The sequence below is a fragment of the Malus sylvestris genome, chromosome 11 (genome assembly GCF_916048215.2).
Source record: "Malus sylvestris chromosome 11, drMalSylv7.2, whole genome shotgun sequence".
NCBI lineage: Eukaryota > Viridiplantae > Streptophyta > Magnoliopsida > Rosales > Rosaceae > Malus > Malus sylvestris.
Window position 1 is genome coordinate 28322121 of NC_062270.1, and position 26998 is coordinate 28349118.

Below are 26998 nucleotides of genomic sequence, written 5' to 3' on the forward strand. Positions count from 1 at the left end.
TGCATTCAACTTGTTTGCAATGTTGACCAATTTTAACAAATGCTCACGAATGCTCCCAGAACCATCATGTTTTGTGTTAATGAAAGCTGACAAACATGCACTAGTTTCAGCATTGTCTGGCCTCTTAAACTTCTCTTCAACTCTGTCCCTATAATTTTTAGCCAAATCACAGCTAGGAATTCCTCTTCTGATGTGTTCCTCCATTGAATTCTTCATGATAAGTAATGACATTTGATTTTCCCTATCCCATCTTGCAAAGAATTCTCTTTCTTGTGCAGTACTTTGATTTGTCAATGCAGAAGGTTAAGGAACCTTGAATGCTATGTTAAACTCCAACATACCAACATTCATTTCAATCTGCTGCTTCCATGCCTTGAAATTATTGCCATTCAATTTCTCTACATTCACTAAACTTATCATATTGAAACCTGTGACCAAGAAATAATTACAGAAGGTTCTTGTCATACTTAACTATAGACTCAGTCACACTTTTGGGCAAGAAATTGTCTATATACATGAATTAATTCCATATTTTGCATAGCCAAGTCATTGACTACAAAAACTATGCTTATAACAGTACCTTTGGGTAAGTTAGAGCACAAAGATAGATTGTAATCCCTTACTCACTATACATTGATTATACAAATGAACCCAGTAAAGTCACTCCTTTGGAAGCATTTTACTTGTTAATATTTGTAAATCACACTTTCTGCATTATTAACTCCGCCTGTGTAAGTTTATCTAACATTGCCGGTCCCAAGCCCGGATAAAGGAAAAGGGAGAGGGCGTCAGGTAGTCGACAGCCATCACTCTTAGGTTACGTTGAATCCTTATGAAAATGAATCCAAAACAAAATCGCGCTAAAACGAGAGCGTCACCCGTAAGTGGCACGCTGTGTGGCTTGAGCACAATGATAAGTAAGCAAGAGTCACTGTATCTCCATCGGCACCAGGATGTAGTGTTAAATGAGCAAAGGGGTCATAGAAACTTCTTTTTGAACAACTCCACTCAAAGTTGTTTGGAAGCATATGCTCTTATCAACTTTACACAGGAAACACAAAAGAAATACTTTGATCCTATTAGACGGGGGAGGGTGAAGAAGCTAGGGCAGAAGGGTAGAGTTCAAGAGAGTAGAATGCATTTAGGAACGTGGAATATAGGAACCTTAATGGGAAAATCTATAGAAGTAGTGGAAGTTATGGTGAGGAGAATGATAAATATTATGTGCATACAAGAAACTAAGTGGGTTGGTCTTAAGGCAAAGGATCTAGAAAACTCAGGTTTTAAACTTTGGTATGCGGGCACAAATAGAACGAGAAACGATGTTGGCATCATCATGGACAAGACCCTGACACAAGATGTTGTAGATGTCAAGAGGGTAGGAGATAGAATTATGGCAATCAAGATTATAATAAGACAAGAACTCATTAATGTGATTAGTGCGTACGCACCTCAAGTAGGGTTGGATACGAGTTTGAAGGAGAAATTTTGGGAAGATCTTGGAGACTTGGTTCAAGGAATTGCTCAGACGGAGAAGGTATTTATAGGAGGAGATTTAAATGGACACGTGGGCAAGGAAACATGCAACTATGGAGGTTTTCATGGTGGCCATGGTTTTGGGGAGAGAAATGAGGATGGGGAAGCCATCTTGGATTTTGCAATGGCATATAATCTCTTCTTAGCCAACACATTCTTTAAGAAGAGAGAAGAACATGTGATCACCTATAAGAGTGGGTCGTTAAAAACACAAATATATTTTCTTCTAATGAGGAAAGGAGATCGTATAACTTGTAAGGATTGCAAAGTTATACCGGGAGAGAGCTTGGCTAATCAACGTCACTTGTTGGTGATGTATGTACATATCAAAAGAGAGAGAAAAAGAAAAAGACCTGGAACTGCCCAAGGACTAGATGATGGAATTTAAAAGGAGAAAAACAAGCCATTTTGAAAGAGAAAGTAATCGCCCAATGCGTGTGGGATAGAGAGGGGGAAGCTAGCCAAAGGTGGGATTCCATGGCTAGTTGTATTCGAAAAGTAGCAAAAGAGGTATTAGGAGAGTCCAAGGGCTCTGCTCCACACCAAAAGAAATCTTGGTGGTGGAATGAAGAGGTACAAACAAAGGTGAAGGCTAAGAAGGAATGTTGTAAAACCTTATACAAGGATAAGACTGATGAAAATGGTGAAAGGTATAGAATAGCGAAGTAGGAGGCGACGAAAGCTGTGAGATAAGCTAAACTAGCGGCTTATGACGATATGTATAAGCAACTAGATACCAAAGAAGGAAAGTTGGATATCTATAAACTAGCTAGAACAAGGGAAAAGAAGACAAGGGACCTAAACCAAGTGAGGTGCATCAAAGATGATGATGGAAAAGTTCTTGCTACAGAGAATGCGGTTAAAGACAGATGGAAAGGTTATTTTCATAATCTTTTCAATGAAGGACATGAAAGGATTACTTCTTTGGGGGACTTGAGTAACTTAGAAGAGTGTAGAAACTACTCTTTTTATCGCCGAATCAAGAAGGAAAAAGTGGTTGTAGCTTTGAAAAAGATGAAGCATAGAAAAGCAGTGGGCCCAGATAATATACCGATCGAAGTATGGAAAGTCTTGGGAGAGACGGGTATAGCATGGCTCACAGACCTTTTCAATAGGATTTTGAAAATGAAGAAGATGCCAAATAATTGGAGAAAGAGCACTTTGGTGCCTATTTACAAGAATAAGGGCGACGTACAAAATTGCATGAACTATAAGGGTATTAAGCTAATGAGTCATACAATGAAGCTCTGGGAGAGAGTCATTGAGTATAGATTGAGGCAAGAGACATAGGTTTCGGACAACCAATTCGAGTTCATGCCAAGGAGCTCAACCATGGAGGCAATCTATCTCTTATGAAGAATGATGGAAAGATATAGTGATAAGAAAAAGGATTTACACATGGTCTTTATAGATTGGGAAAAAGCATATGATAGGGTCCCAAGAGACATTCTTTGGAGGATTTTAGAGAAGAAAGGAGTACGAGTCGCATATATCCAAGCTATAAAGGATATGTATGATGAAGCAAAGCTGCCGTAAGAACTCATGAAGGACAAACCGAAAGCTTCCCTATAACTGTAGGGTTATATCAAGGCTCATCCTTAAGTCCTTACCTTTTTGCATTGGTAATGGATGAGTTAACGAGACATATTCAAGATGATATTCCTTGGTGTATGCCTTTCGCAGACGATATAATGTTGATAGATAAAACTCAGGAAGGGGTAAATGCGAAGCTTAACCTTTGGAGAGAAGTGTTAGAATCTAAAGGTCTTCGCCTAAGACGATCAAAGACAGAATATATGGAGTGCAAGTTCAGTGCAAATGGAGGGCCAAATGAGTAAGGGGTGATGATCGGAGATCAGGAAGTACCAAAGAACGACCGCTTTCGCTATCTAGGATCTATCTTGCAAAAGAACGAAGAATTAGATAGAGACCTCAACCATAGAATACAAGCTGGATGGATGAAGTGGAAGAGTGCATCCGGTGTGTTGTGTGACTGCTGTATGCCACTGAAGCTCAAGGGAAATTTTTATAAGACGACAATAAGGTCGGCAATGATGTATGGCATGGAATGTTGGGTGGTGAAGCATCAACACGTACATAAAATGGGTGTAGCGGAGATGAGGATGCTTCGTTGGATGTGTGGGCATACGAGAAAGGATAAGATTACGAATGAGGATATCCAAGGCAAAGTAGGAGTAGCCAAAATTGAAGGAAAGATGAGAGAAAATCGGTTATGATGGTTTGGACCTACTGACGCTCTAGTTAGAAGATGCGACTACGAGACAGAGGTCGAGGGCCGAAGGGTAGAGAAAGACCTAGGAAAACTTTGGAATAGACTATAAGAAAAGACTTAGAGTACTTGGATCTAACGGAGGACATGACACAGAACCGAGCGTAATGGCGTTCTAGGATTCATATAGCTGACCCCACTTAGTAGAAAAAGGCTTTATTGTTGTTGTACACTTTCTGCATTATTCTTCAATTTCTGAAAATTATCTAGCCCTACACTTTGGTATTATACTAGACTCATCTCAGAGTATTTCCTTCTATCATGAATGCAACATCAATTACATTTAAGTAATGATTCGTTAGTGTGCTTATTTGCAATTTAGACCTTTTATTGCATAAATCATCAGGCATATACATGTATATATATATATATATATATATATATATATATATATATATGTCAAATTGTAACTAATTGATACTTAGTAAATTAATAACTGATTGAAATAATAAAGATACAAATGATGCAATTCACAGAATTCAAATTTCATGTATTGATATAATATTGCATGCCGATACCAAAATTAAGCACTGTCATGCACATCGGAAGAAAATAGCCATTCTTTATCCAAAAAAAAAAAATGGTTTCCGTTGTGTGGCTCTAATACCACATGTAAACATGTATATGTATAAGGATCGATTACAACTAAATCAATATGACAATGCTTACAATGATAATTAAAACTATGCATGATCCTATTAAATGTAGTACGTGCATGGTTAGGGTTTGTGATAGTATAAGAAATATATTTACTTAGAGCAGAAGACAACAAAACCATGATCTTGTCTTCTATTCTCTTGGATTCAGAAATAGTATCTCAATACTCAATAAGACTGGTATTCAATATGAGAACAAGTAGTACCTAAGAAGAGAGACCAAAATCGACTTTATATGCTGCAACTGCATCTCCCTATCAGAGATGCAGTTGCTGTCAGTTTGTGTAGGTTACAACTGCTCTTTATTTGAACTTATTGATGCCCAAAATCAGTGAGTACTTTGTTACAACAGAAAATGTTAAGTTTGTGACCTTCGCTAGACTGCTCTGGTCACTAGTATAGATAGGTATGTAAATGGACAGAAACAGGGAAGCAAACACAAGATGTATGTGGTTCACCCAGATTGGCTACGTCCACGGAGTAGAGGAGTTCTCATTAATTGTGAAGGGTTTACACAAGTACATAGGTTCAAGCTCTCCTTTAATGAGTACTAGTGAATGATTTAGTACAAATGACATTAGGCCATATTGTGGGAGAATGATCTCCTTTTATAGAAGAGAGTTTCTAGCTTTGTTCTGACATTGACACGTGTCGTGTTGTTATTGGCCTCTGATGTTAACACGTGTCACACTATGATTGGCTTCTGATGTCGACACGTGTCGCGCTGTGACTGGCCTACTGGTTGGAGGGAAACTCTTCTAGATCATTGACGGTATAACATTGACTAGTGCTCGGTAGTTTCAGGATTGGTCAAGTATGGTACAAACATTGCTCTCCTAAGTTCCCGAGTGGGGAAACTCCTCGGTTGGGGACTTGCAAGATCCAAGCCGCTGAGTAATCACGAAACTTCTAAGTACCGAAGTGTGGTATCGTTTTCACTTGCCTTATCTGTCTCATAGATAGATGTGGCATCTTCTCTGGAAGTACTTTTCCTCCATCTATGGGTGGTATCTTTAACCAATAGAGATGCACAAGGTGATGTATCAATTTCACTTGAAGCTTACTTGTAGTTTCGGGTTTGGTCAAGCACGATACAAACCTTATAGTAGGAGTCCCCAAAGTCTCTGAGCGAGGAGATCTGCTGAAAGAGGTGACAAACAAGGTAAGCAATATGAGTTCCAAGCAATCAGTCTCAGATCACCAGTTTGATTTCGAGTTCCAGCTGATTGTTCTCATTCTCCCTATCTTGCAGGTAGCAAGAAGGATAAAGAGAAGAAAAATAAGAAGAGATAATACGAGATACTTTTGCTTTTGAAGAAGTAACTTTCCACAGGCTTATTCTTGAACTGGGCTGTAGGGTTTTCTGGTTTCCTCCAGAGTATAAGGCCGACTCAAGAATTTGAGGGTCAAAATAAATCCATCAAATCAAGAGTTCTTTCGACCTTGATGATATGGGATACTTTTGCTATTGACAAAGTAGTGAATGTGGTATGGCGAGGCTTTGATCTTTGGCGACGGTGCCAGTGAAAGGTTGTTGAAGTTTCTTGAGCTCTTCAGATAGGGCAGCGATGCCGAGCTTGGATTTGATTTAGACTCATCCGTCTGGATTATGCGGTTTTGCAGGAAGGGTATCGTGCTATAGTGATATGTTCCAGCTCATGTTGAACCTTCTGCTTCAATCTTTTGCATAGTAGAAGTGGTGCGCAACCTTTGCATTTAAATGGTCTTTCAGAACGCTACTTTTCAGCGACTCATCCACGCTTGGCAGCTTCAATGTAAATAGCCAGTATCGTATCAACTGTTTTGAGGTATTTGCCGAAAGAATTCGTGACCTTGAAAACAGTTGAGGATGAATACTCGAGAGCAATGTTAGGCAAACAACCATGCAAAGATTCCAGGCAATCAGTTCCAGATTGGAAGTTTGATTTCAGGTTCTGACTGATTGCGTTCTTCCTCCTTGTCCTGCAAGTAAGAGCAAGGGCAAAGGAAAAGACAGGGAAAAAACATGATATGGGATACTCTTGCTTTTAACCCTGATGATATGAGATACTCTTACTCTGGCATGGCTTGTTTACAGAGGTATTATCAGGGGGAAAAGAAGCTGAGTATTTTGAGAGACTCTGCTGAGAGTGCCCTCTCGGATGTGAAGAAAAGTTGAGCTTTTATTTATTTATTTATAGGTCTGCCTGGCTATAGAGGATGAATGTTAACATATATAGGAATTGTCCCAACAGCGAGCAGTAACGTTATTCCTTTACCCTTTTCGGTCATAGCAATGTAGTGGGAGCTGCAAGATTCACGTGTTTTAACTTTGTCAGAGCACTTTGAAAAAGTGGTCTGTGGTATCTGGAAAGCTGATGTTGCGTGTAAAGATTGCAGACAAGCTTTATCCAAGGAAATCTCACTCTCGAAGTTCAGAGAGCGGTGCCTATTCGATTTTCGAACAAGCAATCTTGTCGGGGATCTGGCTCTCGAGATTCGAAGAACGGTGCCTCTTCGATTTTTAAGAAAGCAATCCTGTTGGGAGTATGGCTTTCAAGATTCAGAGAGCAGTGCCTTTTCGATTTTTAGGAAAGCAATCCTGTTGGGAGTCTGGCTTTTGAGATTCAGAGAGCAGTGCATCTTCGATTTTTGAGAAAGCAATCCTGTTGGGAGTCTGGCTCTCGAGATTCGGAGAGTGGTGTCTCTTCGATTTTTGAGCAAGTAATCCTGTTGGAAGTCTGGCTCTCGAGATTCGGAGAGCGGTGCCTCTTTGATTTTTGAGCAAGCAATCCTGTTGGGAGTGTTTTCTTGAATGTGAGTAAAGGTTGGGCATTTTTGCCAGTCTGGCTTGCCACGGAGCATGAAGGTTGACACACATAGGGACTTTCCAGTTATCAAGCAGTGGTGTTGTTCTTTACCCTTGTGGGTAATAGTAGGGTAGCTGGACCTTCAAAATTTATGTGTCTAAACTTTGTCAGAGATCTTTGGCAAAGTTATATGTGGTAACCGAGGAGCTGATGATGCGTGTGGAGATTGTTGACAGATTTTACTCAGGAAAATCCGTTTCTCGAAATTCGGAGAGTGGTGCCTCTTTGATTTTTGAACCAATGGTCTTGTTGCCCTTTCTTTTATAGGGGCACCAATTATGTGCAAGAAGTACGTTTAGAGAGTTATTGCTTGTAGGAATTTTCCCCTTATTTTTGTACTTTAGAGATTTATTGGACCTCATTTCTCCTTCATCATTTCTGAAAATGTCTGGCCCATCTGACTGTCGTTTTGACTTGAACTTTGGTGAAGAGGTAGCCATGCCTCCTCAAGACAACATATGGCGCCCATCCTTCTTATCCCTTACTGGTCCTCTTATCGTTGGGGACTATGTGATGAAGAATGGTATGACCGCTGCGATGGTGGCCAGGAACCTTCTCACTCCTAAAGATAACAGACTACTTTCCAAGCGGTCTGATGAGTTGGCTGTTAAGGATTCTTTGGCTTTCAGTGTTCAGTGTGCAGGTTCTGTGTCTAATATGGTCTGACGCCTATTTGCTTGAACCCGCCAAGTTGAATCATTGGCGGCTGAAGTGATAAGTCTCAAACAGGAGATCAGAGGGCTCAAGCATGAGAATAAATAGTTGCACAGGCTTGCATATGACTATGCTACAAACATGAAGAGGAAGCTTAACCAGCTGCATGAATCTGATGGTCAGATTTTACTTGATCATCAGAGGTTTGTGGGTTTGTTCCAAAGGCATTTATTGCCTTCGTCTTCTGGGGCTGTATCATGTATTGAAGCTCCAAATGATCAACCTTCGGTGTCTCCTCCTTTTGGGGTTTTGCCCAGTACTGAGGCTCCGAATGATCACCCTTCGGTGCCTCCTCTTTCTGGGGCTTTGCCGACTGCTGAGACTTCTCCTGAGCAACCTTTGTGAAGGCTCCCTCTTGTTTGTTTATTTTGATTCATGTATATGTACATATTTGTAACTTATCGGAGATATCAATAAATAAGTTTTGCTTCATTTCAACGTATTGTGTTAAATACACCAAGGCCTCATTCACTAAGTTTTTTGAATTTTTTCTTTTGCGAGCTTGTATGTTGAAGCTTTTTGAGCGAAGCATGTAGGTTGAGGTAGTGCTTGCTTAATTTTCCGAGTGAGGAAAACTCCTTGGTTGGAGACTTGAAGGATCCAAGTCACTGAATAGTCGTGAAACTTCCAAGTACCGAGGTGTAGTAGCATATGGTAGGAGTCCCCCAAGTCTCCGGTCAAGGGATTTGACGAAGGAGGTATCTTGCTAGTAGCCAAGTTTCCAAAGTAACAAAACTTCACCATTTTCCTTTCTAAGTGGTAGCTCAAAACTCCTCTTTCATGTACATTTGTTATGAAGTTGTTAGGCCTAAAGAAGGGGAGGCCTAGGCTTTCCTTTTTTATTTTTTTATTTTTATTTTTATTTTTTTCAAATTTTTCGAATTTTCAATTTTTTTTTTCTTTTTTGAATTTGCGAAATTTTTTTTTTCGAATTTTCGAATTATTTATTTATTTTTTTTGAATTTTCTAATATATATATATATATATATATATATATATATATTTTTTTGAAGCTTTGTAGGTGAAGCTTTGATGTTGAAGCTTTGTAGGTGAAGCTTTGGTGTTGAAGCTTTTGTAGGTGAAGCTTTCGAGTTGAAGCTTTGTAGGTGAAGCTTTGGTGTTAAAGCTTTTGGAGGTGAAGCTTTGGTGTTGAAGCTTTTGTAGGTGAAGCTTTGGAGTTGAAGCTTTGTAGGTGAAGTTTTTGCGTTGAAGCTTTGGAGTTGAAGCTTTTGTTGGGTACCATGAATTGATTTTGCTTCACACTATCTTGATCAAGAGTGTGTGAAGCTTTTGGCATTTGTAGTTGCCCTCCATTTGTTAAAGCTTTTGTGGTGAAGCGTTTGTGTTGAAGCTTATAGGTGAAGCTTTGAGGTTAAAGCTTTGTTGGGTACCATGAATTGATTTTGCTTCACACTATCTTGATCAAGAGTGTGTGAAGCTTTTGAGAATTGAAGTTGCCCTCCATTTGTTGAAGCTTTTGTGGTGAAGCTTTTGTGTTGAAGCTTTATAGGTGAAGCTTTGTTGGGTACCATGAATTGATTTTGCTTCACACTATCTTGATCAAGAGTGTGTGAAGCTTTTGAGAATTGTAGTTGCCCTCCATTTGTTGAAGCTTTGTGTTGAAGCTTTGTAGGTGAAGCTTTGAGGTTGAAGCTTTGTTGGGTACCATGAATTGATTTTGCTTCACACTATCTTGATCAAGAGTGTGTGAAGCTTTTGAGAATTGTAGTTGCTCTCCATTTGTTGAAGTTGTTGAATTTCCCAATTTCTTTTTTTGGAAAACTAGAAATTTGTTGAATTTCCCAATTTCCTTTTTTTTGTTGGGAAAACTAGAAATTTGAAAATGTGGGAGAGACAACATATACAAATTTTGTTTCCACACTGTTGAGCTAGAGATTGTGATGCAAGCCACACCTTGTAATAGTCGAAGGTTTGGACGAACCATATAAATTGAATTTGCTTCGAACAGTCTTGATCAAGAGTGTGTGAAGCTTTCTACGAGTTGTAGTGTTTGCATTGTTACAGAGGTGAAATGTCTGAAGCGGATGCAAGAGGGTTGAAGAGCTTGATCTTCGTATACCATGCACTGAAACCGTTGTTGGCTTGCAATAAGACTTTGTTGGTGACTATAACTCTTGTTAGGCATAAGTGCTCCCTTAGTTGAGTTGTAAAGCTTGAGGGTTTTTGATTATTTGTGAATGCTAGGAGTTCACATGTACAAGTTGTACCACTCGTCTTCTAGTTGGTGGAATGAATGGTGAGTTGCTTTTATCACTTGGTTGATGGTACGAATGTGAGTTCCTTTATCACATTTCATCACCTGGTTGGTGGCTCAAAGATGAGTTCCTTATTCACCTAGTTGGTGATAAGAGTGGCAAGTTGCCAAATAATATTAGAGTACGGATTGTACATTTCATCACCTGGTTGGTGACACGAAAGTGAGTTCATTCTTCACCTGGTTGGTGATAAGAGTGGCAAGTTGCCAAATAATATTAGAGTACGGGTTGTACATTTCATCACTTGGTTGGTGGCACGAAGGTGAGTTCTTTCATCACTTAGTTGGTGAGAATAAGGGCAAGGTGTCGAGGCACATTGTAGCAAGTGTCGAATGACACAAAGTATGTTGAACCCTTTCGAAGCACAGTTGGCTTATGTATGGATGTGTTGGAATGTATGATGTTTATGTATGAATGTGTTGGAATGTATGATGTTTATGTTAATTGACATGAGTGATGCTTATGAATGTTTTGCTATGCATGAAGGGATCCATGCTTTCGATATGTGAACCATGTTGGTTGTAACACTTAGTATCACATACTTTGTGTCAAAGTACGCATGTTGAAGCTCTGAGTTGAAGTATAGAGGTAGGTTAGCATAGACCAAGTGTTCTAGTGCTAGGAATGCAAAAGACTCAGAAGAAGTTGTCTAAATTCCCTCTTCTTTAAATATTTGCCGAATGGCTTGTGTGACAAAAGATCTCAAGTGGTTAAAGGTCAAAACATTTGTAATGTGTATGCCTTCTTGTAATAGCATTTCCTTCAGTACCTAGTCTTCCACTTTGAAAGAGTGAGGCTTGGCCCCATAGTCATAATAGTCGACGGTACGTTCACCCCTGGTTGTCTTGATACAAACTTTTATCCCTCTTGTTGTAATGGGCTTGCTGAGAGTAAAAATCATTCTTCTTACCAAGAGACAAATACATTTGGTGACTTAGTGAGTAGCTAAATGAGGCAGGAGATGATGCAATGGGTGTCTGAATGGCCAAGATCTCTTCACTTGGTAGAACTTGACTTCCACTTCCTGCTTGTTGATAGTGGTTAACCATATGGGGATTCCTTTGGCATATCCTTGCTTCGGCGGATGTGTGGTTGTAAACCTGTGCCATCACCTTAGAGTAAGTTTTCCAAGTGTTGGCATTGATCATGTACTTGAAGAAACAATCACGCAGGCCTGCCATGAAGGCTTTGAGGGTGGACTTGTCATTTGCCTCAGCACAGCGAGAATACTCATGGTTGAAGCAACCGGCATACTCTCGTAGTGACTCGTCTGGCTTCTGGAGAATAGTGTACAAGTCATCTGTAGAATGTAAGCGATCAATCTGGAAGATGTGTTGAGAGACAAATAGTTTCCTTAGTTTCTCAAATGAGTCTACTGTCTCTGGTGGAAGACGACAATACCAGTTTAGAGCTCTGCCAGAAAGGGTGGAAGGGAAGAGAAGATATCGTTCTTCGTCAGTGTGCATCCGATATGCCATGGTGGATTCAAAGAGGTTAAGGTGTTCAATCGGGTCTTCCCTTCCAGTATAGAGTTGTAAACCAAGCTTTTGTTTTGTCTTCGCTTGAAGAGGGGTGTCGAGGATCCTTCTTGTGAGAGGGCCAGACCTGGGTTAGTTCCAGTCAGGTATCTCGGCCTGACGTTTGGCCTTCAACTTGTTTACTTCCTCAATGAGCTGTAGGATAAGGAAGTCCTGAGTGGATTCATGTACTACTGGAATCTTCTTCTGTAAGTCTCCATCGCCTCTTAGAAGTAGGAAAGTTTGAGCAAGAGCGTGTGATTTTTCCTTGGACTCTGACTTCTAGGGCGAGTCTGTCGGAATACCTCCGAGTCCCCTATACCTTCATGTTCTTCTGGGACCTATCGTTCCTTCCCTAGATGGGCAGATGGCCTGGGTCGTGGGAGGGGATCGAGTCTTTCAAAAATTCTTGGGTCATTGATCTTCGAGCTTATGTTATGTGGAGGGGATTCTCTCGACGTTGCTTTAGGAAGTCTCTGCAGTCACGATAAACGGCTTTCGATCATTCCAACCTTTCTACAAGGAGGTGTCTTCCTTCACTTCTCCTGTTTCGGGTCGAAGCAACTGGGTTGAGAGAAGTCTCATGTTGATCAATGTTTTGATGATTAGCTCGCTCTTCATCAGGGATACCCATGTCGAAGGAAGGTGACCCTTCGTGTTGAGGGGCACCCAGATGATGGTTGATGTCCACAAGGGCAACAAACTCGCGTGTTTGAGTATGCTTAGTTTTGTGGAACGTCTCGAAGAGCTTCTCATATTGTTATTGGAGGATCTCATTCTTTATTGCTTTCTTGTTGTTCCGAGTCTCCAACTCATTGACTTTAGCTTGAAGAGCAAGCTTCTTTCGTTCCTTCTTTCGCAGCCTCACACAAGGCGCGAGGGGGGTGTCGTTCTGTGTGCTGTGGCTTCCTTCACTCCCCATGTTGGAGAAGGATGCTTGGTCAAAAGAGAGTGTACGAATGGTGGAAACCAGCTTGACAAAGCTGAAGAGAGTAAGAATAAGTGTGTTTCCCACAGACGGTGCCAAATGTTGATGCACAAAATCAGTGAAGACTTTGGTACAACAGAAAATGTTAAGTTTGTGACCTTCGCTAGACTGCTCCGGTCACTAGTATGGATAGGTATGTAAATGGACAGAAACAGGGAAGCAAACACAGGATGTACGTGGTTCACCCAGATTGGCCACGTCCACGGAGTAGAGGAGTTCTCATTAATTGTGAAGGGTTTACACAAGTACATAGGTTCAAGCTCTCTTTTAATGAGTACTAGTGAATGATTTAGTACAAATGACATTAGGCCATATTGTGGGAAAATGATCTCCTTTTATAGAAGAAAGTTTCTAGCTTTGTTCTGACATTGACACATGTCGTGTTGTGATTGGCCTCTGATGTTAACATGTGTCGCGCTATGATTGGCTTCTGATGTCGACACATGTCGCGCTGTGACTGGCCTTCTGGTTGGAGGGAAACTCTTCTGGATCCTTGACGGTATAACGTTGACCGGTGCTCGGTAGTTTCGGAATTGGTCAAGTATGGTACAAACAGAACTGATAACCACCTTTAGTTTTCCTCTAATATAGAATTAATCCGGTGTAATTCACATAGTTGAGTCCTTGTATAATACAACCCTTTCACTTGTATATTTTCACTGTGGTTTAAATGACACTCACATATAAGTCATTCTTACAGTACACAGACACACACGTGTATATATATAATGCACGACTCACTCATATTCATTGAGTTGAGATTCAAAGCTTATTCTTCTATTTTTCATATATAAAGCACAGAAAAGAAAAAGAAACTAAGGAAAAAAAAATCAGCGAAAGTGACGATGGAGAAGCTTCATAGAATGTTCACCACTGATTCACCAAGTGATGTACATAAGCTTTGAAGCTTCTTCGCCGAAAGTATATATTGCTTTTTACATATGCATTCTTTCTTCTATATACAGTGGAAAGAAGGAACTTTGCATGTCGTTATAAGTAATTGGACTACTACTCATATTGCCGATTCGTTTTACGGTAAAACTTCAAGTTTCTTCATGGTATCAGAGCAGGTTGATTCTATGTATTAAGTCCAATGGGCACACATGCTTCACGTCACCCATTTTTGTTGTCCACATGTTAAGCTTGAAATTTTACCATAGGTGAAGGGCGTGTTGAGAATATTAATCTCATATCAATGTGGGAGTATTTACCCTCAACTTGCATAAATTGATTTTGTTTGTTTATCCAATTATCCCTAAAGAAAACTTTTGCCTATCGGCTATGGCGGATGTTCCTGCATATATATGCGTATTTGGTTTTGCACACATCCTTGTCTGCATTTATTTGAGTATGGAAGTACATGTGATGTTGATGTTCAAAATACTTTGCAGCTCAATTAGAATTGAATAAGTTTGTTTTTGTTTAGTTAAGTGTAATTGTTGGTCTAATGTGAGCCATTGGATCATAATCTATGTGCATCACTTAGATTTATTTGAATGGCTAGATTTGATTATAATGTAAGAGAGAAGGCTCCCCTCCTTGCAACTTGCAAGGGCAATATTTTGCTCACGCAGTGTGTGAGATATCAATGAATCACCATCTTCTTCCTTCCTAGAAAATCCAAAGTGAAAATCGTTCCATTTTTTCTTCAAGCTCTTCACTAAATCAACTACAAAATTGCATACCAACAGTCCTAACAATGCGTGGGAGAGAATCTAGCCAATGCTGGTTACAACCGATAATAGAGCAACGAGTTTTTCCTCATTTTCTTTCCATACAATCAACATTATATACTAAACTGATATTAAGTGCGGGGAAGAGGATTCAAATTTGAGTGAAATGGGGAGTATAGCCTTTTGGGCCACTGTGGTTCAACATTCTAAAAATTTAATGTAGTTGTAAAACTACTTGTTAATTTTGATTTGCTACTGGACATAATTATCTCAAGTTCAACATTGATCGACACTGGACATGAGCCAATGTTGTTGTATCATGTACGAAGAAGCAATTGTAGCTGCCAAAAAATTCATATCTAACTTGCATTTGCTAGCCCTTTGTTGTTGTTTGTTTTTCTTACTTTTGCTACCCGTGGAAAAGAGGGTGCTAACTGTCATGTAAAACTTGTTCAGAAGATTTTGAATATGAGTTCTTCGGTTCTAACCTTCATTTTGGGAAGACTTGCATGAAATCGGTGGTGAACTAAGTGTCGTTCCCATCCAATAGTGTATCACAATGTATTATTAAACTGGAACGCCATAATGATGATGAGCCTAGTTTGCATAAGTTGCTATTTTAGAGGAAAGAAGAGCCAAAATGTTGGAATCTTTCTTTCTATTTTTTTGTTGTTGAAAGGTTACTTTATTACCAACACAACATATTACATAAGACCAGGCCCAAATACAAACACATAGACAAAAAAATGGACCTCCACAGTTACAAAGAGCCCAAAACAAAATTTTGAGCCTAAAACATAAAAAACAACGAAGCAAGCCCTAGCAACCTCAAACCATCGCCGCCGGTGGAAAGCCGCCTGCCCACCAACAGAAACAAACATCCGCAGCACACCTATGGGATCAAGTTAAACATAGCTCCCAACACAGTATCCCAAAACAGGACCCCAAACACTGCCATCAAACACTACAATAGTAGCAACCACAAATCCCACAAATTGAAGGAAGCTAGCAGGAAGAAGCAACCCACTAGCAACAACACCTCCCACAAATTGAAGGAAGCTAGCAGGAAGAAGCAACCCACTAGCATCAACACCTCCAAAAGCCAACCCAACAAAGGAGGTGGTGTGAATACCCAAGCAAAAACTCTACACACCTTTAGGGGAAACACGATAAATCGTGGTAAAGAGAAGTATGAGCTGAATTAGATTGCGAAAACGATGAAAGATGGAGCCGATTAGGATGGAGAGGGAGTGGACTGGTGAGTAAACTGGGGGTGGAAGAAAGGGGGAAATGGGAAAAAAAAACTTGGGGAAAAGGGAAAAGAGGTGGAAAGATGGTGGAAGGAAGGGGAAAAAAGGGAATCGGCAAAAAGAGAAAACAGAAGCTGAAGGAGAAGAAAAGGAAACGAAAAGAGTGAAAGGAGAAGAAGAGGACTATCACCGACACTGGCCATAGCTAAGTCAACACTCCTCCTCAAGTTAGTGCATAGAGATCATATATGAGCAACTTGACAAGCGAGTCATTAAACACTCTACTACACACTACAAGTGTAAGAACTTCAGCAAGTTGCTCGTATGAATTCACAAATGGAATCGACACAATTTTCCTCTCGAAATTCTCCTTTACAAAATGTCTATAAAGTGCACATTCTGTTATATCAAGCTGTACAGTATTATCTATTATTTCCCTTGCAAACTTATTATCATAATATATAATATCACCACTCCCTTTGATTTGAAACCAAGATACCCTAAAAGATTTTGTAGCCAAAGGAGCTCATATATTCCTTGTGTCATACCTCAGCTTCCACTGGACCTTGACACCATTTTCTGTTGCTTACTAGGCCACGTAATCAAATTACTTCCAACAAACATAAAATACTCAGACATAGAACGCCTGACAGTAACATTGCCAAGCAATCTGCGTCTTTAAATCCCCCAACTTTTAGGTGTCTATGTCTTCCATATAGTATTCCTTTATCTCGTGCTGACTTCAAATATGCCATTACAACAACCATATTATCCTCACTAGGTGAGTGCATAAACTGATTGACATCACTTACAACATATGCAATATCATGATGTGTTTGAGCCAGATAAATTAATCTTCCCACAAGTCTTTGATATATACCCTTATCAACCTGAACGTGATTAGGGTAAACACTTTTCCACCATAGAGTACCCACATGTTTACATCCTAACATGCTAGTTTCTTTCACCAAATCCAATACATATTTTCGCTGAAATAAGAAGATACCTTTAGTTGAACAAGCAACCTCAACTCCAAGGAAGTGCTTCAATTCACCCAAATCCTTCATATATATCAGATTCAGATGAAAGATTTGTTTATAACTTCTGAATCTCTTCATCTCATAATAATCATATCATCCACGCAAATAAATAAAGCTATTATTTTATTAAGCCTATGCTTGAGAAACAAAGTGTGATCTGAATGATCTGGTGATTACCATATTTATTCATAGCTTGAGTAAACCTATCAAACCATGCACGGAACGATTGCTAAGTCCATAAAGACACTTACGCAATCTACATACCCTAATATCACCACTCATACTATGACCTGGTGGAAAGAACATATACACTTCATCTTTCAAGTTTCCGTGAAGGAAGACATTCTTTACATCAAACTGTTTAAGAGGTAACTCCATAATCCCAGCTAAGGAAATCAAAACACGCGCGTATAGTATTAATTTTTGCTACCTTGACAAGGTTTCTTAACACATTTGAGTGTACCCTTTGGCCACCAAACTTGCTTTGTTTCTATCCATAAATCGATATTTAATTGTAAAAACTCATCGACAATCAACAAGTTTCTTTTCTTTGGATAAAGGTACTATCTTCCAAGTTTTATTTTCTGCAACATAGACATTTCTTCTTCCATAGCTTGTATTCACTTAGGATTTTGTAGGGCTTCTTCCATCTTAATTGTTGATGCACTTGAAATACCATCAACCAACTAATACTTCAAATAGAATAATTCAAAAGTCGTTTAGTATAAAAGTAGTCTAATTAGATACATTCAGGGCTGGTTCAGTTTGGGATCCTGTACTGAAAATGGGATCCCAAATCCCAAACCGACATTTTTCGAGATGAGATTCTGAAAACCGAAACCAAACCGATATTTCGGTAATCTTGAATTTTGGGATTCCCAAAATATTTTCGGGACTTCGGTATGGTTCGGGATTCGTCAACTTTCCTCAAATTCATCGACATGGCCACTGTCTCCCGGAGGCTTAAGGCTCAAAACTAGATCGAGATCAAGAACCACTGTTGACCCCAACGAGCTCATGGAGGTACGATATTCAATGATGGCGGCTTCTAGGTTCTGATAGCAACCATTCGTCACAGATCCAAGGAGAAATGGAGGCTAGGGTCTATGGTGGTACGAGAAAGAACTCGAGAGCTCGAGTCTAAATTGCAGTGGAGGTGGCTATGGCTGAGTGAGTGGTTTATGGGGGATTGAGTTGCAGTGAAGGTGGCTATGGCTATGTGAATGATTAATGGGGGATTCATTTATAGAGGAAGGCGTGGCTAGGGTTTGGAAGAGGGATGAAGCAAAAATGGGGGAGGCTAGGTTTTCGTGTTGACAAAAATTGAAGAGAGAGAAAGAAGTCTCTCGAAGCAATTAGAGAGAGAATGGAGGAGCCAAACGGTGCTGATAGGGTTGGATAGAAATAAGGGAATGCACGACATCTTTTAGCTTTTATACAACCAATAAATCCCAAAAAAAAAAAAAAAACAACTCATAAGCATACAAAGGAATCCCTTCGGTTCGATTTGGGATTACTGAACCAGTGAATGGGCAGACTTCCCATACCGAATAGCTCGGGATCGGTTCGGGATAAATACCAAAAATTTCGAGATTTTTGGTTTGGGATATTTTTGGTTCTGGATTGAGATTTTTTCAGTATGGTTTGGGATTTTTGGGATTTTTTTCCAGCCCTAGATACATTCATCAAACTTGCGGCTATAGTATTTTTTTTAAAAGGAAAACTAATGAAAAGGGTTTGAAAACTTTGGTTTTAACGATAAGGACAAAATAAAGGGTAAAGTGAATAGTATCATGATTGACTTTTTAGTGTAACAATGTGATTTTTCGTTAAAGTGAACAGTACCAAGAGCTTTTCGTTAAAATTCTCATTTTTTATTGGGATCATCAAAATAACAATCACGTTCAGAATGCCTAAACAGCATAATTTGATTAGAAGGCTAATGAAGCCTATCATTCATTTGAGTTTCTTCAAACAACACAATTTGTGGTAAATCACTGTTTATTGCTATCTACTTTTCTCCTTGTTTAGTTAAAACCACACTGACAATTGTAGCTACTTTTAAATAAGCATTGTGCCATAGCCTGCACAGTGAATTAAGGCAATTAAATTGCCATAAGTATGAATGAAAAGTTTAGGTAAAAATCTCATTAGCTTGATAATGCATCTCGAAGTTTCAATTTTCTTCATGGTATTACGGAGAAGCACTAGGACAACCAAAACAAGATAATCTTGTCATGTAAATTAACCTGACCTTGCTTTTGTTCGTAGTACCTTGGAGAGGGAAAAAGACAAGAAGATAAGAATACGAAGGCAAAATTGGAAACATCAGATCTAGCATAGTGCAAAAAGTAAGCCAGTTTTACGAAGCTTGCTTTTGTTGCCTTAGTTTTTTTAACATTTTTTTCATCTAAAATTGTGAAAAATACTGCTTATAAATATTTACAAAACACGTTTTAGGCCTCAACTTTTATTGATATGCACTTTTTTTTTTTTTAAATTCAGCTGTACCAACATTTTTCCGTAAATATTTAAATAATACGAAGTGAGCGCTCGCTTTTCATATTTCAATTTCCTCCTTTCCTACAAAAAGCGTCGTCGGAAGCGAGAAGCGAAACGGAACGGAATGAGATGCCGTCGTAGGGCAAAATTAATGTTTTTCCGTGACTCTGTGAGACCACATATTATTTCGTACATACTCTTCAAAATCCCTTCTTTTTTAGTTTCAAGTTTGCAAAACCCCTGCCATCTGTTTGTTTCCTGAGAAAATTTGGAGGACACTGAGGCGCAACTGAGACTTTGAGAATCCAAGGTATTATATCTGCTACTTTTACTTTCTTCTTCTTTCGTTTATTATTCTTGAAAGCTAAAACATTGTATAATACTCCACTTCTAACTGTAATGTATTATTGTTGGTTTTAGAGATTTTCTTGGGGAAATATTTTAGAAACCAACTTTTGATTTCTGGGTTCGTTCCATTTTTCGTTTACTAACTGCCTTGTGAGTTAAATATTTTGTTGTTATTATGCTGGTAAATCTGTGGTTTACTGGAATTTTTTTTTGTTCAATTTATGTTGACCATTTTGTTCATTTCATGTAAATAAATCCCGAAATTGGAAACGGCATGTCATAAAGTAAATGAATTTCACTGCTATTTGGTTGAATTTTACTTTTAGGTGAAAGAAGTAGAAGCAACGTGAGTTCGAGAACGGTATGTCATCCTCAGATGATGAAACTGAAGCCGACCAGTTACATTGTCTAGTTACCATTTTGTGGATGACGAGGACGAACCTATTTGTTTCATGTCCTGCCAATTCAATGGAGTGATGGTGAGAGACAGGGTGGCAATACAGTCAAGATTGCTGCAATTTTGGGTTCGCCAAAGTGATCATGGACGAGAGTGGGTATTCATATTTGATATACGTAAACATGAGAAATTGTAACTGATCATGGTCGTCGATACAGGCAAGCAATGGTTTGTTAAACAAAGATAGAATTTTTGTAAAAACCAGCAATAGTATTATACAATACACAAGCTCAAGAGCAACCAAACAAAACCGTGGAGAATAACAAGCTAGAAGGATGAATGAGAACACTCCAATTTCAATTTTTTTTGCATAAAAATGGATCTAGTAGAGGGAGGACGAAATACACAGCTCGCGAGCCTTAAATGTTAAAATTGTTTCTGTGTTCTACCTTGCCGATCGATTTTATGCCTCTATTTTCAATTAGGTCAATTTGGTCCCTTTGTTTAATTAATTAGTCAATGCACTCTTTTTCCATCCAATTACTGTTAAAAATCTACAAACATGAAGAATAAGATTAAGAAAATAAAATAAAAACCTTAAGAGAATTTATAAAGAAAGACAAAGAAAATAATAATAATTCAACAACAAAATTAAAAATCTTTTTCAAGAGGAACTCCAAGGGTTTTTTTTTTATGTTAAATCAGTACTTTCCTTATGTTTCCTAGCTAGTTGAATCAGTAATTAATTTCCATTTTTGAATCAGTACTCCCCCCTTTTCATGTTTTTAGGTAATTTATTATGTGCATTCTTTCATCACTAAGGATTTTTTATGCAACAGTATATTTATACCAATGCCGAATGGGATGGGAAGATAAATCAATTGTGAATTCTTCATTCCCGACATTCAGACTAAGAGGAATACCATTAGACCGTAGTTCTAACTCTTGTTTCACAAGGATTTAGTATATAGCTTCCTTTTCCCGGTCGTAATTTTATTACTGTATACTAGTAGAAAAAACACTTTGCGCGACGGAGAAAATTTCGTCGTGCTAAGTGGGTTTGCGCGACGACAAACACAAAGCGTCGCGCAAATAATTTTGGCGCAACGAAACTTTGCGCGACGATGTTTGCGTCGCGCAAAACATGTTTGCGCGACGCAACCTTCGTCGCGTAAAGTTTTGGCGCCAAACGAAGCATTTTTACCGCTTTATCCCAAATTTGCGCAACGAATCTTTGCGCGACGACGGTGGGGTCACGCAAACCTGTTTTGCGCGACCCAACCATCGTCGCGCAAAGATTTGGCGCCAAACGAAGCTTTTTTACCGCTTTATCCCAACTTTGCGCGACGCAGATGGAAAGTGGTTGCACAAAACTTCTTTGCGCGATGGAGAAGGGCATTGGTCGCGCAAAACGGCTTTGCGCGACGAAGGATGGCGTCGCGCAAAGCTGTTTTGCGCGACCAATGCCCTTCTTCGTCGCGCAAAGAAGCTGTTTATAATTCAATTAGACTGCATTATTTTTCAGCATCTTACTTTTTGCTTTCTCATATGTAAGTAGAAATATGTTTTTCTCTAGTGGGTTCGACTTTGGTCGATCAGGTTTTGGAGGTTTTTTACTTACTGGTGTCCAATTTGTCATCTAGGTAGTCTGTAATTTATGGGTTTTAATTGATTTCTGGTATTGAATGGAGGTGTTTTGGTGTTTGAATATGTGAGTTGTGCTTGACTTGACTTTTTGTGGCAGGGATTTTGTTCCAGGATATTTCCACATTGCTTCTGGATACCCAGGCCTTCAAGGATACTATTGATTTGTTTGTTGAGAGGTACAAAGACAAAGAAATCTCTGTTGTTGCAGGTAATTCAATGCATGATCTTTCACTAAACCATATCCAAAGCATAGTCTTCAGCATTCTGGCATTGCAGTTGTGTGGACTTTTAGCTTAGGTGGTTCTTATTGATTTAGTGGCTGTTTCGTTGTATATACTGAATGTTGGTTGTGTTTATGGTCTGAAATTTTATTATGACATAACGCAGGTGTTGAAGCTAGAGGTTTTATATTTGGCCCTCCAATTGCCTTGGCCATTGGGGCAAAATTTGTGCCCTTGAGGAAGCCAAAGAAGTTGCCTGGTAATCTATCAGACCCTTTTCCTTTTCCTCTTTTTAAACTGCATAAATTTTTTAGCTTTGAGAAGTTTCTCCGTAGGAGGGATTTGAGGGATTCATTGGTCAGTGACCATCTAAGCAACTACACCAAATGGAAATAAAGAATTTAATACAATAAATTGGAAAGTTAAAGAGAATATATGATAGTTGTAGTAATTTTTAGGTCCACTTATGTTCCCTTCTCTTTTCCCATGGATACTGACGAGGAAAAGAACAATAGATCAAAAAAATAAAATAAAATAAAAACACAAACACTAAATTAAAATAAATACGAAAACTAATACGATAAAAAAACTTGTTATTGTGTACCTTTGCCTGCGTGCTATGCCCTTTTTTGGTCATGATGGAGTTTTTTGGGATTGAATTTTTAATTAATCTTTATTAATTTTATCTATTTTATTTAGTTTTAGTAATTATTGTGATTTAGTTTATTTGTATGCACATATTTTTGTACATCACGTACAAAATTGATTTGTGTTGTACGAAGTTAATACTACTTAACTTCGTACCCTTTTTTCAAGAAAAGCTTAGTTTCCCGTTTGAGAATTAGTTGGATTTCGTGCATGGATGCGAAAGCATGACTGTGGTCCAATTAATTCTTGAATTGTCCCATTTTTTGGACAGTTTGGGAATGCATAGTTATGTGTTGTAGTTTACGGTCCATGGATTAGGTTTCGATAGTGGAAATTTTGGTAACATTTCCTGATGTTCTTCGAGTACACGGTGGATATTATGTATCTACGACGTGCACTTGAAGAACTGTAAGGAGATGCTGCCGAAATTAGCCCACGTCGAAATTTAATCCATTGGAATTGTAAATTACGACACATAACTGTGCATTCTTGAATGGGATAGAGCCTTTACCGGAGGAATAAGGTGACAAGACAATAGTTGAAGTTGTTGTAATTCTTGTACTTTTATTGGGATTGCAGACAAAATGGACAGACAGTGGATACATAATCATAATAGATGTGCTGTTGAGTACTTGGATGGAATAGATGAGTTCGTTGAATTCGTAACTACACACAGCCTAGGTTCAACTCATATCCGATGTCCGTGTAGGAGGTGTAACAACTCAATGTGGGAGACATTTGAGAATGTTCGATTTCATTTAGTAAGAAATGGGATGATGGAGACCTATACTACTTGGTATCATCATGGAGAACGATTAGACCAAGCTTCGTCTTCATACGTGACACGAGTGGAAACTGTTGAATCTAATGTGGATCCTAATGAACAAGTTATGAATATTCTAAATGACGTTTATCCATACGCCTCGAGCAACACCAATCAGGAAGGGGGAGATGACAGTCGTCCAACCATGGACAGTGAGGCATTCAAAAACTACGAAAAACTATTGAAAAATGCCAAGCAAGAATTATATCCGGGTTGCGAGAACTTTTCAGTGCTCACAGCAATTGTGGAGTTGATGCATGGCAAGATCAAGTTTCGTTTGTCAAACAAGTGTTTTGATTACTTTTTGGGAGTTATCAAGAGGATGCTTCCAAAGGAGAATTGTTTACCTGAAGATCATAAAAGTGCCCAAAAAGTGTTGAAGGGTCTCGGATTGGGGTATCAAAAAATTCACTCATGTGTAAATAATTGTATATTGTTCTATAAGGAGAACAAATCATTGGATAAATGCCCTGTCTGCAATGAGCCAAGGTTTAAAATGACATCACAGAATAGAAAGACCAAGATTCCCCAAAAAGTACTGCGTTATCTTCCATTGAAGCCTAGGTTGCAACGATTGTACATGTCGATGCATACCGCAACCGACATGAGATGGCATCAAGAAGGACGGGTAAATGATGATGTTATGAGGCATCTTGCAGATGGAGACGCATGGAAAGAATTTGATCGGATGTACCCTGATTTTGCAGCTGACCCGCGCAACGTCAGATTGGGACTTGCCACCGATGGATTTAATCCGTTCGGGGTTTTAGACCAAACCCACAACACTTGGCCGGTCGTCGTGTTTCCTTATAATCTGCCACCTTGGAAGTGCATGAAAAAAGAATACATGATGTTGACTCTATTAATTAACGAAGATCCAAGAAAGTCCATTGATGTTTATTTGCGGCCGTTGGTTGATGAGCTAAAAGATTTATGGGAAAACGGTGTTCGTACATATGATAAATATACTGGGCAGATGTTCACCATGCGAGCGGCAGTGATGTGGACAGTAAACGATTTTCCCGCATATGCAATGGTTTCTGGGTGGATGACTAAGGGTTATTTGGCATGTCCAATATGCAAGGAGAACGTAACATCGTCTTGGCATGCAAGAAAAGTTTGTTATCTTGGTCATCGTAGATGGCTCCCTTGGGACAACGAGTGGCGTCAGAATGATAAAGCCTTCCATGGCACAAAAGAGACTCGGCCAAGACCAAGAGAATGGTCCAGAGATGAGATTTTGGATCAGTTAAACCATTTGGAATTTGGTCATTTCGGCAAAGGGGTCAGTAACCCCAGACCAACTACACATCTGAACTGGACGCACAAGAGTATGGTATTTGAGCTTCCGTACTGGTCAAAGTTAAAATTGAGACACAACCTCGATGTTATGCATATTGAGAAAAATGTGTTTGACACTTTGGTCGGGACAATTCTAGACAACAACAACAACAACAAAGCCTTTTCCCACTAAGTGGGGTCGGCTATATGAATCCTAGAACGCCATTGCGCTCATTTGTGTCATGTCCTCCGTTAGATCCAAGTACTCAAGTCTTTTCTTAGGGTCTCTTCCAAAGTTTTCCTAGGTCTTCCTCTACTCCTTCGGCCCCGAACCTCTGTCCCGTAGTCACATTTTCGAACCGGAGCGTCAGTAGGCCTTCTTTGCACATGTCCAAACCACCGGAACCGATTTTCTCTTATATTTCCTTCAATTTTGGCTACTCCTACTTTACCTCGGATATCCTAATTCCCAATCTTATCCTTTCTCGTGTGCCCATACATCCCACGAAGCATCCTCATCTCCGCTACACCCATTTTGTGTACGTTGATGCTTCACCGCCCAACATTCTGTGCCATACAACATCGCTGGCCTTATTGCCGTCCTATAAAATTTTCTCTTGAGCTTCAGTGGCCTACGACGGTCACACAACACGCCGGATGCACTCTTACACTTCATCCATCCAGCTTGTATTCTATGGTTGAGATCTCCATCTAATTCTCCGTTCTCTTGCAAGATAGATCCTAGGTAGCGAAAACGGTCACTTTTTGTGATCTTCGCTAGATTGCTCCGGTCATTAGTGTGGATAAGTATATAAATGGATAGAGATAGGAAAGCAAACACAAGATGTACGTGGTTCACCCAGATTGGCTACGTCCACGGAATAGAGGAGTTCTTATTAATTGTGAAGGGTTTACACAAGTACATAGGTTCAAGCTCTCCTTTAGTGGGTACAAGTGAATGATTTAGTACAAATGACATTAGGAAATATTGTGGGAGAATGATCTCGTAGCCATGAAACTTCTAAGTACCGGAGTGTGGTATCGTCTTGACTTGCCTTATCTGTCTCATAGGTAGTACTCTTCCTCCATCCAGGGGTGGTATCTGTAACTGGTGGAGATGCACAAGGTAATGTATCAATTTCACTTGAAGCTTACTTGTAGTTTCATGCTTGGTCAAGCGAGATACAAAACCATGTAGTAGGAGTCCCCCAAGTCGCCGAGCTGGGGGATCTGCTGAAAGAGGTGACAGACAAGGTAAGCAATCAGAGCTCCGGCTGATTGTTCACATTCTCCCTATCTTGCAGGCAGCATGAAGGATAAAGAGAAGAAAAATGAGGAGAGATGATATGGGATACTTTTGCTTTTGAAGAAGTAACTTTCCACAGGCTTATTCTTGAACTGGGCTGGAGGGTTTTCTGGTTTCCTCCAGAGTATAAGGCCGACTGAAGAATTTGAGGGTCAAAACAAGTCCATCAAATCTAGAGTACGTTCGACCCTGCTGATATGGGATACTTTTGCTTTTGATAGAGTAGTGGATGTATCGGCACGTGTGCTGTTACGCTTGTCTCCACATGCTTCCTTGTATCCTTCTCACTTGCCCTATCTGTTCCTCAGGCAGATGCGGTATCTTCCCTGGAAGCATAAGATGTTGAAGATGAGTACTCGAGAGCAATGCCAGGTAAGTAATCAGGTAAGGGGTTCCAGGCAGTCAGTTCCTGGCTGGAAGCTTGATTCCAAGTGCTGACTGATTGCTCTCTTTCTCCTTGTCTTACAGGTAAGAACAAGGCCAAAGGAAAAGACAGGGAAAAAGCATGATATGGGATACTCTTGCTTTTAACCCTGATGATATGAGATAATCTTGCTCTAGTATAGCTTGTTTACAGAGGTATTATCGGGGGGAAAGAAAGCTGAATATTTCGAAAGGCTTTGTTGGGAGTGCCCTCTCAGATAAGAGAAAGGGTTGAGCATTTTTGCAGGTCTGCCTGTCCGTTAGGGATGGAAGTCGACATATATAGGAGTCTCCCTAACATCAAGTAATAATGTTATTCATTTACCCTGCTTGGTTATAGCACGGTAGTGGGAGCTGCCAGCTTCACATGTTTTAACTCTGTCAGAGCACTTTGAAAAAGTGGTTTGTGGTATCTGGAAAGCTGATGTTGCGTGTGAAGATTACAGACCTGTCGGGGGTCTGGCTCTCGAGATTCGGAGAACGATGCCTCTTCGATTTTTGAGAAAGCAATCCTGCTGGGGGTCTGGCTCTCGAGATTCGGAGAACGATGCCTCTTCGATTTTTGAGAAAGTAATCATGTTGGGAGTCTGGCTCTCGAGATTCGGAGGGCCGT

General features: G+C 39.6%; 1 protein-coding gene across 1 annotated transcript; it reads left to right on the top strand.

Annotated features, from left to right (window-relative positions):
• The first annotated feature begins 15723 nt into the window (after positions 1–15723).
• On the top strand, positions 15724–24551 carry LOC126590351 (uncharacterized). Its single transcript, XM_050255829.1, has 5 exons — positions 15724–15757; positions 21781–21891; positions 22071–22163; positions 23132–24465; positions 24516–24551. The coding sequence occupies exons 1-5, from the start codon at positions 15724–15726 to the stop codon at positions 24549–24551; spliced, it is 1608 nt and encodes a 535-aa protein (XP_050111786.1).
• The last annotated feature ends 2447 nt before the right edge of the window (positions 24552–26998 follow it).

Bases quoted from the DNA above. Each gene is read 5' to 3' on its own strand.
- LOC126590351 (XM_050255829.1), top strand. From the start codon at position 15,724: ATGGAGCCGATTAGGATGGAGAGGGAGTGGACTG. The intron at 15,758-21,780 runs GTGAGTAAACTG...TTTTTGTGGCAG, and splicing joins GATGGAGAGGGAGTGGACTG to GGATTTTGTTCCAGGATATT. The intron at 22,164-23,131 runs GTAATCTATCAG...TTGGGATTGCAG, and splicing joins GAAGCCAAAGAAGTTGCCTG to ACAAAATGGACAGACAGTGG.